Below are 14,940 nucleotides of genomic sequence, written 5' to 3'. Positions count from 1 at the left end.
CACAACACTGCTAATTCTTATTTGATGCCCCAATAAGACAAAATATTAAATTTAGGGATCACATGTAAATTGCTAAATTGGCAAATACTTTAGACTCTCTCTAAAAACACTCATAAATAAATATGTTGATACTTCACACACCACATATTCCTTAATATGCATTAATACACACATAAAACCCAAAATCTACTGTCTTTCGTGTTTCAACACTTGGGGGTTCAGCTAATTAACACCAATGAAAGTAAAAGCATAATAAATAGCTCCAGAAGTGGATACTTTGCAAATGCCAGACAGCAGTCTGTCAAGCCCCATTGTGCCAAGATATTTTAGCTTCTCAGGGTAAATTTTCTTTAGCAGATGTTGGATTACACATAAAATCACCACATATATAGCAGAGCTATTTAGAAAACTGTTGATTAAAGCAAACAAAGTGAGATGAACTCCCAGGAAACTACCAAGACGTATTATGTATCCAACATTTTAAAACGGATATAAATTAGTGATTACTGGATAAAATTCAGACAAATACAAACTCTCCACTCATAGCTTCACATTACTTGGCTCTAATAATATCCGGCCTCTGCTGGCTGGCACTCTTGTTTTACATAATGTATCCTCCGAAACGTTTTCTTCATAAAGTAGTCAAACACCGAGTTTGATGCCTCTACCTATGCAGCCTCAGGACTCTAGCTGGTCTCAGCACTCCCCAATCGTGATGTCGAGTGTAGCCAAGCAAGCAGCAGAACAGCAGCGGTACTCACAAAGAGCTCTCTGAGGTGAAAATCTGCAACATGAATTAATGTGCTGCTGAATATCCACGTGTGTACGTTTCAGGCTGTGCATGAAGCCTCTATGAGACAGTGGAAAGAGCAGAATCAAAAGTTAGGTGTGCAGTCAGCTGACAGCTCACCGTGATCCCTGGATGCTTTGAAATGTCTCCCCACAGAGTAGAAAACACCAGAAATTTTTATTCCTCCTCCATTGAATGCCAAGGATTCAGTCCTGCACAACAATCTGCTCTTCTTACAACCAGCTGAATTTCAAAGGATCAAGTAAAACTAGATGACCAGAGTCTGTCTTTTAATATTTTAAAACGTTATCAAAAACTTTGAGCTGTTTCTGACTGGAAAACTTGGTTATTTCAGGACCTGGCAAAGATAAGTTTAAGTGTTTCAATGAGGAAAACACAATGCTGAGCGTATCTCAACATCAATGTCGCTATTTTGTTGCAGGAAAATGTTATATTGAATGAACTTCAGAAGTCTTTTACCAGATGTGCAACAGTATTTTTGCAAAATATACAAAAATATGTCTATTCTTTGTCTTTGAAAAGGCTTTTCTTCATAAAATAACAGCAGAACTGAGAGTGGCCATATTTTAATGACTGAAGTGACTTCCTGTTTACTCAGAAATGATTTTGAAGAAGCGCTTCAAATTGCATTTTTGTTTAATTTTATTTATGATGACATTATGACACAATAACATGAATGTATTGTATTTAGAATTATTAAGCTGCTCTACTTGAGCATCTTCTGGTAAAGGGAATCTATTTACTCAGAGCCTCGGTAAAATGAAACACTAAGATTGATTAACTTCATTTTTGTCATGGCAGTTTTTACAGCCCACTTCAGATCTTTTGCTCCCCCCCAAAAAAACTGATTTACATGACATTATTTCTTTTTATTCCCACTATCGGAAATATTTTCATTTTAAATCCCAATAAAATAAAAATGAGTGATTTCTCAGTTATTTATGCATAAGTCTGGGTGTAACAGATAAGGTTGTGTTGGAGGTTAACAGATGGTGTCATAAAAAGGAAACGAGCGCACCCCTTAAAATACGCTCAAGACGGCGAGGACGTTTATGTCTCCAAAATCACTTTCACTGGCTCGAAGGAACAAGGGCAAACTTCAACTGTGAAGAAAGCCGCGAGGGGGAAAAACTAGTTAACCTGCTCGTTTCTGATTGCGTGTCACGTCCATTGTAGACATGACATAACAGTCATGCCAAATTTAACCATCAAATCAAACTCTCTGCAACAGCAGCTTAGAAAGTTAAACACAGAAATGGATTTACAGATTTTTTTTTTTTTTTCCCCCATCCTCAAATAACAGTGAAACATTCGCCGACAAACCTCTGCGAAACAATTATGTCCTGTAATGTTCGAATCCTTCCAGGTTCAATTCTCCTTGACAAGTGGAAAAGAAAAAACCTTTCCGGGGGGTGGAGGGGTTCAATTCCAGGGGTTTGTAATAAGAAATTGAAAGAGTGCTTCACAAAAAAGCACTTCTCTGGTTTCTTACATGCTTTGGTTTGGTTACATGAATGCATTCTGCACTACAAGTTTGTCTATTAATGAAAACATGATCATCATGACAGGGAATTAAACTGCTTTCTCTTAAATTTGATAAGATATAAGCTATTTATTACTCTCCAGTGTGTCCTGGTGTGGTAATTAAATATAACAAAAGCTAAATTCATGTATTTTAAAGTCCTTCATATAAATAAATTTATCTGACAAGGCTTGTGATTAAGTTCCTCTGCTTCAAAATGAATATACAAGATGATTAGCTTTGATTTACAAACATCAAAAATGACAGATTTGAAATAGTATCATTCATTCATAAAGTGACACCTCATTGTAGATTCATTGAGAGCCACTAATCACACTTTGTTTCTGTGCCAGACAAGATTTCAGGCCTGAGCTGTCGAGAGAGCAGACCCGGGAGACGTTTAGAAGCTCATACTGGTTTCAACGCTCACAACAGCAGAAGGACAGATGGATATGCTCCTTTGTGCTGGTGTTAATTGCCTGCTGTACTCGCAGCAGACAGAGAAGGGCCAAAGGAGGAAGAGCGAGAGACGTAAGAGCCCTAGTTAGAGCTGCTACTTTTAAAAATTTGATGTCAAGAGAGCAGCTTTTCTTCCATCTTGTATATGTCTTTTATTTTACTGTATGACCTTTGGCAAGAAGTACGAAACTTATCTGCAATCAAGAACGGCAAAATGACTTAGGTTTGCTTTTGTTTCCAAGGTAACCTTTAATTTTAACCTTTCATCTACAAGGGCTACTTAGGTTTCTGCAGACTGCTGATAACCAGCTGAATTATATTTTACTTGCAGTTTAGCCAAAGAGAACAACAATAAATTGCGTATTTTAAAAATATTTGGAACGATTATGGAATTGTTGAGTTTATATGAAGCTGTGTGCCACTCTAAGAACAAGAGGCAGACTCATTTCATTAACTTTTAACTGAAGTATCTTTAAATTTAGCTCATTTAGTAAAAGTATTTATATTTAAAACATATGGAACATAAAAAAAATACATTTAAGAGAAAACGTTGAAGCGAAAAAGCTGTGGGTGGAACAATATGATATTGAAAGTTCTTTGTTGTCATAGAGGAATGAGTATGATAATTGGCCGTCTTTACACTCCAACACAAACTTATTGGCTGCATGATGTCATGACTTGTTTGAAGATAAACTTGGATATTATGAGTTAAGGCACCACTTAATTTTCATTTAGTATAACTAAAGTACAGACATTATAAGGGTGTTATAAATCATGTTAATTATGGTTTCAAAATTAAATTGGTGCAGATATAATTTTAATTGAGGTTAGAATTAGCTTCTGCTACGTATCATAACAGTGTATGCTTTTATGTTAGCAAACCTAATGTTTATGATTATTGTTTTAGGGTTTCTGCTACAAATGTTTTAGTTAGCAGGGCCCACAATTGGTACTTTGGTATTCTAGCTTCTTAAGCTCCAACTTCTTTTCAATAGTTTAGGTATGCTCTACATGACTATGTGGATTTTCTGTAAATTTTAAAAGAACAGAATTAGCAGGATATACAACTTTGCACCTTTATTACACAGTTTGCTGCAAAAGCAACTCTTGAGAAATTGCACAACACCTCAGCGAAATCATCCACACTAAGCTAATGACTAAGCTAACCTAGTCAACAAGTACACCAGGAGTGAGCATTTCCAAATCTCAGACTCGTGTCCTGCATGATTTCAAATGTTTCCCTGTTGAATAAAACTGACTTAAATGAACAGGTCATTAGCAGGCTCCTGCAGAAAGAAGTGACAGCCTGATAATTCAACTATCTGAGGCAGGTGTTTGGAGAAGGGGCATATTTAGAACATGCAGGGCGCTAACCCTAGAGTGTGATGGGTGGCTTACTCACACTGTCCGATATGAAGTTTTTATGCCCTTCAACACTTCTACAAAGAAAGTTATTTTTTAATATTTAAATCTGCGATAAATGTTCGAATTGATATTAGCTCAAAACGGTGCAAACATTAAGCATGCAAGAAAAATAGAGGGTCTCGCTGAAACAAGACAAATTCTTCCTTCTAACTTAGAAACTAAGATAACTTAATTTTCTATAACGTGACATCTCACTCTGTTAGAATGGATTACAAAATTAATAATAAGAGGCTTGTAAATCTGACAGTTTTAAATTAAGCAGCGAGTATCCAAATGACAAAATTAAAAGTGAGAAAATGAAACAGAGGATAAATAATTGGCTGGGGAAATTTGAATGGAAAAAGTAGTAGAGAAACTCTGCAGCCGAGGAAAACCAAAAGCAGAAACAGAGAAGGCAGCGGACGCTCCGGGCAATGCCATCTGTGGGTGGATCAGCGAAGGCTGCATGCCACACACCTGTGTGGGACTGCCCTGGAGATAAGGCCCACAGCAGAATGGCCACACGGCCACCTGTGCTGCCAAACAGGTGCACAGCCCAGCCAATTAAACTATTAGACAAACACAGGCCTGTGGGAGCAAATTAGCAGGCAGTGCAAACATCTGAGGGAAGACAAAAAGCAGCGGTAAGCACTCACAGTGAAGAACAACACTTTGCTAGCAAGTCTTTGAGGTACACACACAGTTTTAGTTGCTTTCATCACCAAAACAAATCATCAGATCAACTTAAATGTTTTTCAGTGTTTTTGTGACACAGGTCAGATTTACATACATGAAGGCCAGATTTAACTCCCATACATTTAAAAGAGCTCAAGTTATCCACTTAATATAAGCAGACAGAGAGACTGGGCTTCATGTAAGAGGACACACTGCTTCCGACTGAGAGACAGGTCAAGATCATTATTCATGAAAGCTTTTACTTCAGGATCGCCGGGGCAGTGTCATTAAGTCAGTGTGGGATTACACAAAGGGCTGAAAGCAACTGAGAGAATCATAAACACAAGAAAGAAATGAGGATGTAAGCGGAGATGCTTCGAACAATGTACCTGCAGAGCACAAAGACAACCTGAGCTAAGCTGTTAGAAAAATGGTCAGATTTAAGGAAAAACGTATAATTTCATTATATAAAGACGAATTTGAAAACTCATAAAATTAAAACAACTTACTGTCCAGTAATTTCAGAAATTTGTCTTTTCTTCACGTTTTTATGCATAGCTTTAATAAACCTGTTTTAACTTTTGTTTAATAAACTGCTGAAAGTGTACTACACTAAAGCAATAAGTAAAAACGCTTAAAAAGAAGTGTTTGAAAGAGAATTCTATTTTAAGTTGGAACTAAGTTGAAAAAAATGCAAGGATTTTCCAAATTATGTTGCCCTCATGTTTAGTTAAAAAAAAAGACCAAATGTTGACATAACACCACCACCCCCTCACACAAAGGAATCCAGCATGAGGTGCTCCAGTAAGAATATGATGACAGTGCACAAAGGTTACATTAACATAGCACAGTCAAATGCAGACTTTTTGTGCGTTGTGATCCATAACAACAAAATATATTCACATTAATTAGCGGTAACCTTCTCCATGCTGCTGGAAAGTGAGTCGCTTGTCCCAGGAGATAAATAAGCGGCATAAAGATAACTAAATGACCTGAGTGAGTCAACACCCACACAGTCCCCTCTGCTTACACAGCTAAAGGTTGATCTCTGGCTGAACCCCACCATCTGTTGAATTTAACTCTTTCCTACAGACATTGAAAGAGGTAAAGCCTTTTACACACATCTGCAGGGCGACCCTATCCTCGGTGAACCACCCTTGTTACAAGGCTCTTAGACATAAAACAAACTAAAAATAATAAATAAATCACCTAAATTTCCATATTATGCTAAAGATATACAGCTTCAAAAAGATTGAAAAGAACCTGTTTACCTATTATGCACACTTATGTTGTTTCCTATGCACATTTTAATGAAGGTTAAACTGCACCAATTAAAAGTTTAGCCACTTCAAGAAGTTAACTGGTAGGGATGTCCCAGATTAATCTCAAGTATTGGGTTGACATCTAAATTATTAAATGATCAGTACCGGATAGCCTGGCTAAACCCAGATAAAAATCCCAGGTGTTTTCATACCGTCTTTGATTTTACCTCAGCTCATCTTCAAGCAGTGAGTTTTACAGCAGCATTTAAAACCATATTTTCATGGGGACACTTAAAAAAAACAAGTTAAAGTATAGCTATTAGATAAATGTGTTTTTCACTATTCACCTGTCTGTCGTACTCCAAAAACACAAAATCTTACAAAGTATTTTTGGTTTAGTTTATAGAGAAAATATGAAATAAAATAAAACTAAATTACAAGTAAGTAATCAGCATGATGTTGGAGATTGTTTTAAGTCCTTAATACTAATTAAACAGTATTAGTCATAAGTGAAATATTCTGCCTTAAAACCAATATTTTATCTTCAAAGCTATGTCCGTTACAGGTGACAAAGTGTCAAAACATTGCAAAAATATTTAAGATGGTGCAAGCATATCAGTGCTGTCCTGCAGAAACTCAATCTATGGCTGTTCAGCCAAACATGTCAGACAAACTGTAGCATCTAATTTAAACTTAATACCTTAGAGTCAGCGTTCTATTATGAACACAAGGTCTTCATTTAAAAAGCTAATTTTCAAGAAAAAGCTAATTAAAAACATTATCCTTAAGTTTTAAAAGTTTAATGTGTTGTTTTAGCTCTGTACAAAAGTAATTAAACAGCTGTCTTCTCATTATAAAGTTTTTTAATCATGTTTCAGTCAGTACAGTCACCAAATAGAGATATCAGCTTTTTGAAAACTGGTAATAAATCTACTTTAAACAATCAAAAACCGGTGCACATTTTCCCAGTTTATGAAGATTACTATGTCCAGATGCTCCATAAAATGAAGTATCCCATCAGGGAGGAGAATGGTCTGAAACAATCCAATATGAAAGAGGAGAAAATTGGGACAAACAAAAGAGCTGAAACTGATCTGAGAAAAAAAAGGAAAAAAAAAGAATCATACTAGGAAAGTGTCTTCCTGAGAGAGAATATCATTAAATGAGTTTCACAGAAATGGATAGCCTATCTACAGCTATAAGACATGTCTAATTTGCAGCAGCGGTCTTGCTTAAGGATACCTCTTGTCCCCAAGTCTTATGAGAGACAAGTTGCTGGAATAAGAAAATGGTGTGAACATGAGTAAGAGCAGAAAGAGGGACCCATTGAAGTGGGTGTAACATTAGATGGCAGGACTACAGAAAATCTGGTGTTTAAGCTAAATAAATAATACCTCAAAGCGCTTCGCAAGGCTTTCACTGAACACCTTTGGAGGACTGGGATAGAATGAATTTGTGGTTAGAGCAACAAATAGGAGAAAGAAAAACACACATTTATGCTCTTATGAGACGAGTGCGTTTGACCATTTTAATTGGGGTGACCGCTGCCAGTCAAACAGGGAAAGAAGGAGAGGCCTGCCGCACAAAGAGTGGGAGTAATTGTATTAAGTCGAGTTATTTCGTGGGTCAAACATTTGTACGCACTAATGCACGGTGGTGGCAAAAATAAGCAATTTTATTTTTACATGGATAACTGCCTCGTGGATTACACTGGAGTCGTTTCACTGCTCAGTACCAGACTAATAACATAATATTTTTTCCCCAACTCTCAGAACAAAATAGAAAATCTGGTCCCAGTCAGTGAATAGCAGCATTTTTCTGCCATGCAGGTTATTTCCAGCTTTGTTTCTCCTCTCAAAATTGTTCATTTCTCTGGTTAAACAACCCAAACAAAGTGATTTATTCAAGGAGTTGAAATGTTCATGGTGCCAGAGGTCTTCTGATAAATTTAACTATCAAAATTTCCCAGCGATCAAGATGAGTGAAGGAACAATTATCCTCTGGTGATAAAACCTCTTGTTACCAACCTGACAGGGTTACTGGTGAGAGACACTCTGAGAGACTCCAGGCAGTTGAACAGCTTCTCGTCCATGATGTTAGATCGCAGCTCATGGACGTATTCCTGGGACGAAAGGGTGCACTCATGCTTGCTGTTACGTAGCCCACCCTGCAAAGAAAAACACAATATGATTAGATTAAAACTTTGAACCAGAATATTATCAATATTTTATTTTTTTTAAAAACTGTGCTTATATGCTGTCAGGCGCTATGTTTTAACATCAAGGACAGTCTGAGTCACACAGAGGGGCTGAAGCATTGCTACCGAAACAATAATTGTGGTGTAACTATCATGTTTTGTAAAAATATTCATAACCAATGTGATTTCTTCCCATTTCATAGGAATGTATAATAGTATGCTTGTATGCAACAGACCAAAGAGGCGCAGAATTCTGACAAGGTTTTGTTTTCAAACTGTGAACATGTCCCTTCATCCTGTCCTCACCTTCAATAAGTGTACCATTTGATGAGTAGTTTTAAAAATTAAATATTGAACATATTTTCATGTTGATGTAATTTGGCAGTATACAGATGAACACTAATTTTATTTGACTGGTAAAACCATATTTAAGCACACAGATGTTATCTTGAAGGTGCAATTTATGTGGCCAGCTAGAATGTAAAGAGCCACATAAAAAGTGATGGCTGGCGAGATTTGGCCTGCGGCCCTTTAGTTCGACACATGTGCCCTAAGGGGACATGTGTAAAGAGAAAAGAAGAAAAGTTGGTCCATGTATGGACAGGTGAAAATTTTACAAATACACAAGCAATATAATTTGCCATGTTTTACTTGAGTTTTTGGATGACATTGTCAGATATATTTAGTGTTTTCAATTCTCCTACAACCATACTAGCAGTCTGAGTTTTGGCTTCCAAGAGTATCCTGTGTGCAGGAGGAATCAACTTTTCTTTTTTTTAGTTATTCCTTTAGGGGTTCTGTAAATTGATTGTTGCTTTTCATTTGAAAAAAAGTAAAGTTTATCTGCTAAGCCTTTTCACAGACAAAGCTATCACAAAATGATGTCCTGAAAACCAATAAAATAACTAAAATTAAGTGCCAATTAAAAAATAGCAGAATAAAACACATAGAAAATTTGCTTTAAAAAGAAAGAGTTTTAACTTTTTTTTATTTTATTTTATTTTTAATGCAGCAATAGAGTAACCTGTGAGGTTTGGCCTTTATGAAGAAATTCATATTTTTTTCCAGTAGTTCAAAGGAAGGAATTCTGAGGAATTTACAGAACAGCAGTGACATGAAATGGCATGTTGACTATTTTCTAATTGCATCCTGAAGGCAACTTGATATTCTGGATTTTATTCAGGGGCGTCAGAGTAAAGGGCACACATAAAATGTACATTTAATCAAATACGACAAGACAAATTACTGCATATGCTGACTAAGTTCTCCTTTTAATGTTAATCAGCAAAGACTAATCCCGGACTCTGCCACCACAGCCAAAGACAGGCACCACAGGCAATCTGCAGCAGTTTCCGCTTCAAGTAAATGGATTCTAGTGTTTAATATCCACTGGGACGTGTTTCTACACTGATGTTTACACAATGAGACCAGTGGTGGCACCACACACATTCAACTCAAACACATAAACACCAACTCCCTGAGCACACAATGAAGCCCACTTTAGACTATACATTGATAAATGGATCGACTCCAACGTCACTAAGTGATTGAATCGATTGCTGGCCCCAGCAGGCACTCAAACAGGCCTCAAAATGAAAAAAAAAGCTTTTCAAGGAAATGTTTTACATTTTTGCCCCTCCACAAACATCTCAGAAAATTTGATAATTACTGGATGATTTCGATAAAATTACCTAGTTAGGCGGAAGTTGGGTCTCAGTACCAAAGAAAACACATGAGGAAACTCACTACTGAGACTCCATCACATTATCCAGAACCAGACTCCCTGGCATAAGGAACGCAGCTGTATTCATTCTTGTATTGCTGGTTCCCTACAAAGTGAGCTGTGCTAATAGGCAGTTTGGGAGGTAATAAGCTTGCTCATTTATCTGGAGAAAAGAGAGACCTGCTGTTCTGCTGCAATGCACAGTCAACATGAATGAGTCTTTTTTTTGTGTGTTTGTGCATGAAAAACCGGAGGGATTCGAACAGCAAGCCACAAATCTTGTTCTTTTCACACAAGCCGAGCTTGGCCGTTGACTAAATGATATAAAAAATAAATTTCTTTGAAAATGGTAATGTAAAATCATATTTTTAAAATGATCACCAAAGCATGATTCATACACCCAGTAGAAACTGTGGCATGCAGCTTAGCAGCTTATTGCTGTGGCTATATTAGTTCTCAAGTACTAAGATGAATATTATGCAGAAGAATAAACAAGAAACTAATTTCAGATTTCACAACAGATTTCTGTCAACAACAGGAAATTTGCTGCATATTTACGCCATATAAAATTCAAGTCGCTCTAGTATTTACAGCTCAGAATAGCTGAGTATTTTAGAGTCAATTAAAGGAAAAGAAAGTAGGCAAAGGGTAAAGCTGCACAATCTCTAGAAAGCGTTTAATTGTGATACTGTTGCTGAATATTGCAATGCTGACATTGATTTCATTTAATACACATTTTTTCCTGACATTTTCTTTCCCTCCATCCCAAAGACGCTTCACTTTCAATTTCAACATCTCAGCTGCTAAAATAAAAAAAATAAAAAATAAAAAAAACACACCAATGGGAATCAACATCAGTTTGGCCATTTTTTAACATACCGGTGTCAAACTGGTTTAATATTAACAACCGATGTTTATTTACGTTTTGTTGCTGATTTTGTGTTTCAGCTGGGAAAGGGGGGATATCCCGTTGTTTTCAAACTGTCAAATATATAACACATATATTAGTTAATATTAATTATTGGGCATAACAGAAAAAATATACCATAATCAGACTGGTGCGTCCCTCTTTATACATATAATTCTTGAAATACCAACTGATATAACAAATAGTAAAATCTTTTGACTCATTATGTGAAGCATAACTGGACCGAATATTTAGTCCAAAGATGTTTCTTGTTAATGGATTGGATGAAAGGTATCATTAGTGAAATCTATCCAGTACTTAAAATGCATGTCATCCATATTGTCTAATCAAACAAAGGCTGCAGACATTAAAGAGCTATAAAGTGTTCCTTAACACAGGAAATTACTTGTGTCATATCCAATAATACCACAAACAGGGAAAATTGCTGCTCAAGTAAAACTTATTTATCCTTAAGAAACATCAAAGTGAAACACTTCTGAAATGATCTGTAGCTACAGTAAGTAGTTTCTTTTATCATACTTAATGTCATTGTTTTTGTTTCACTTTAAGGAGACTCAATACCAAAGCAGAAATCAGAGGAGGAGAAACATACAAGAGCTTTAATTTTTAAAGATAAATAGAGCAAATGCATTAAGAACTAAAGAGAAGTTTTGCAACTTTTGAGATTATTTTGACATCGATGTCATGTATAGTTTGTGTGTAAAGAGTAATACCCTTCAAATTGTTTTGGTAATTTTCCTCATACTTATTATCTGAAGTATTAAAAAATGGGTAAGTCATAGGTCAGGAGGGAACATAAAAACCATTTAGTCATTGTGGGCATTGATTTGCAGGATGAATTTGAGACAAAATTTCAAAGTTTCTTAAAATCCTACATTATTGATTTGAACATTTTGTCAAGATGCCAAAGGCCTGGTAATCTATTTTACATAATGACTTTACTCAGTAGTGCAGACTCTGTGTACAAAAGCTTTTATTCTAAAATATCTGAGTGCTTCACTAATTCACAACACAAAAACCTCAAGTTAACAGAAAGGTCCGACTTAATGTTTGATTCAATTTGAGGCAGTGTTTCAGAATTCTTTTTAATTTTGTGACTGAATTAACTGATATTAAACCCATTCCTTTAATTAATATTTTACTGAGACTTCTGCTCCTAACAAATCTTGCTTCCATAAACCTTACAAAAAAAAGAGTTCCACTTTGCAATAGTAAGTGAATCAAATGAATGTTGGGATAAAAGGCAGGTGAGCAAATTAATAAAAAAGTCGACAGTTTCAAACTTTTCATTCCTGAATGTGGCTCATTTTTCTAACCATACATTCACAGTAATGGGTCGTTAAAGGCGAACGCGTTCCTAAACAAATACATTTATCTTTCTACTTCTCCACAGTTCCCAGCAAACGTTCCACGATGTCCAGAAAAGGTTGAGATCTGGTTTCAGCACATGATCTGACCTCTGGAAACCGAAGACTTTGGCCATAAACTGCTTTTTTATGCTCTGAGCTCAAATCAATGGGCTCCATTGGGGTAATATCAACATTACACCACGATACTGGCAGCAGAGAAACTATCTGAGGAGAAGGAGGGGAAGTGGAGCAGTCGCTGGCTGGCCTCTATGTAATAAAAGGTTTTTCCTCTGACTGGTTCTGAAATAATGGTCAACCTGGAGAAAAAGCGCAAGACCAAATCAAGAGGAGAATCGTGTGAGTGGATATTGATACATGAGTAAGAAAAGCCAAAAAAATAAAGGGTAAAAAGATACAGAAAAAGTAAAAAAAAAAAACAAAAAAGAAAGATTAAAATAAAAGATAACTTTGGGAATAAAAGGAAGGGCAAAGACCATCAGGAGACTCTGCAACCTCAACGGCAGAGGAATGACTTGAGCCTCATCTCCTGCAGCTTATTGAATCCCCTGTCTGTCGATAACAGTATTTCCTGCCAAAGAAAATAGTGTTGGGAGCAATTACTTCAGTGAGCCTGTCAATTTCATTTTGGGGGGGGTGGGTTAGAGGTGCGTTGCGGACCCTTTCCTCTGTCGCTTCCACCTTGTGCCCCCACCCTCACGTTCTCTGTACGCCGTGGGGAGTGACTGAGTGTCTCGCCGTCTATCGTTGGGAGGAGCACGGAGACAGTGCCAAGTCGGCTGCTCCGCAACATGTCATCTTCACCTGTAATGAGCCTGTAGCAAGCTTCCTCACTGCCCTGTGCTCAGCCCACTCAGGCTGACTGATAGATACATTATTCAGCTTCTTTGTCAGCTTAGTGGAAAAGCTTATAAACAGTAACAAGTCTGGACCGGATGCTCATGCAGAGATCCAGCAGATGTTGCTTTCTATAGAGGTCGGCTCTCTTTCTGCAGCTGACAACTGTCAAAATATTGTTTTTTGCAGCTCTTCTTTATTATGGTTTATAGTTTAATTATTCCATTTACCATTTCAAAATATTCTGTTTGGATATTTTGTAACAAATTAGCACATAATTATAAAATGGGAGGAAAATACAAGGTTTTGACATTTATTTTCAAAGAAAAATTACAAAGTGCTCAGCTGCCTTCAGCCTTAAACTCCTAAGTAAAATATATTTTTAAATCAATTATCAAAAAATGTGAAGAGAATGTCAACTGCAAACCTACGGAGACACAGATGTTTATGTAAACTCAAACCTTTGGAGTGGAGAGCCATAATCAGAGAAGCACAAGGCCAAAGGGACCTCATGAGGGACTGCAGAGATTTACAGCCGGGTGAGAAAATCTGATGACATAACTTTTAGTCTTCCTCTCTTCAAATCTGGCTTTTATGGAGATGTGGCAAGAAGAAAGCATGCACTGAACAAAAACCTAAGAAGTTAAGTTCATCACATGGTATGTGAGTGAAATATATAGAGAAATGTTTTCCCTGGATAAATATAGATTGCAGCAATGAAACACTGAATCTAGACCTAATTGAGTCTGCTGCAACACAAAACACATGTTCATCAATCTCCAGACCAAGAAAGTCAAATGAAAAAGTTTTAAATTACTGGAGAAAGATGATTATCGGCTCTTTGTGTGTAATTAATGAAAATTACAAGAGCACCCACAGCTCGGTGTAGAAATAATACAGATAGAATCTTGGCAATTAGAGGATATCAAGCTGCATGATTGCCACGTTACAACTTAATTTCCTGTTCATTAGCGACTGATGGATAAGTTGATAGAAAAGATAGCACAAAAATGGATAACAGACATGAGACAGGTAGAGCGGTGTGTCACATGACTCGCATTCAGGAAGGTATAAGGAAAGTAGCCAAAGTGATTGAATAAGGAAATAAGCAATACATAGGATCCTCAGGAGACCAACGTTGGAGGCGTTGTGGTGTAAAAATGAGTATTCCTGCGTTTAACACAATCTAAAGTCTGGCGTGCGAGCGTGACAGCATTGACGGTAAAGGTCAACGGGAACACGGATCAGTTGAGATGCTGCTTGGCTGGACAATGAGTTTTGCTAAGCCCCCCTTAAAGGACAGAGTTCTGCTTCTGGCAGATAAGACATTTCATCTCGCCACCAGGCTGCGGGGCTCCCAGCACAGTGGGGGATTTCCCAGCAGACCATGTGGCAAAGCATTTCATCTCTTTCTGTCATCATCCATCTACAATTCAGTCCTTTTGCTTCTTTCTTAATTTTTTTTTCCCCTTTCTGTCTCTCGCTATATCCATAGTGCGGTGTTTTTGAACCTTGGATGACAGCTACAAAGAAATATGCGTTTATCTGCTCACACCAGGGGCTTTTTCCCCTCCATTTTTCTCCTATTTATTTTCTTTTCCAACTTCTTATTCTTTTGGTCAGGAAGCAGAATCAACAGCTAGCGCTATTCTTCTACGTCCGTGAAACTAGTAGTTGCAGATATCGGGGACAATTAGGCCTCCATCATGCACCAAAGACGTTGATACCATTAAACCCTGTGCCTTGACAACTTCA

At 37.0% G+C, this 14,940-nt stretch overlaps 1 protein-coding gene across 6 annotated transcripts in view; it reads right to left on the bottom strand.

Moving 5' to 3' along the window:
- The window catches only part of LOC129360704 (protein diaphanous homolog 2-like), a 433,378-nt gene that overhangs the window by 315,185 nt on the left and 103,253 nt on the right, over positions 1-14,940 (bottom strand). For all 6 annotated transcript variants that reach the window (XM_055031073.1, XM_055031078.1, XM_055031077.1 and 3 more), the window contains one exon: positions 8,161-8,300. In XM_055031073.1, coding sequence (XP_054887048.1) covers positions 8,161-8,300 — 140 coding nt within the window. The remainder of the gene's footprint in view (positions 1-8,160; positions 8,301-14,940) is intronic.

Source organism: Poeciliopsis prolifica, unplaced genomic scaffold, assembly GCF_027474105.1.
Source record: "Poeciliopsis prolifica strain line A6 unplaced genomic scaffold, Auburn_PproV2 SCAFFOLD006, whole genome shotgun sequence".
In the NCBI taxonomy this organism is placed as follows: domain Eukaryota; kingdom Metazoa; phylum Chordata; class Actinopteri; order Cyprinodontiformes; family Poeciliidae; genus Poeciliopsis; species Poeciliopsis prolifica.
Note: the sequence above shows the minus strand (reverse complement) of the source record. Positions and strands in the feature narration are given on the sequence as shown.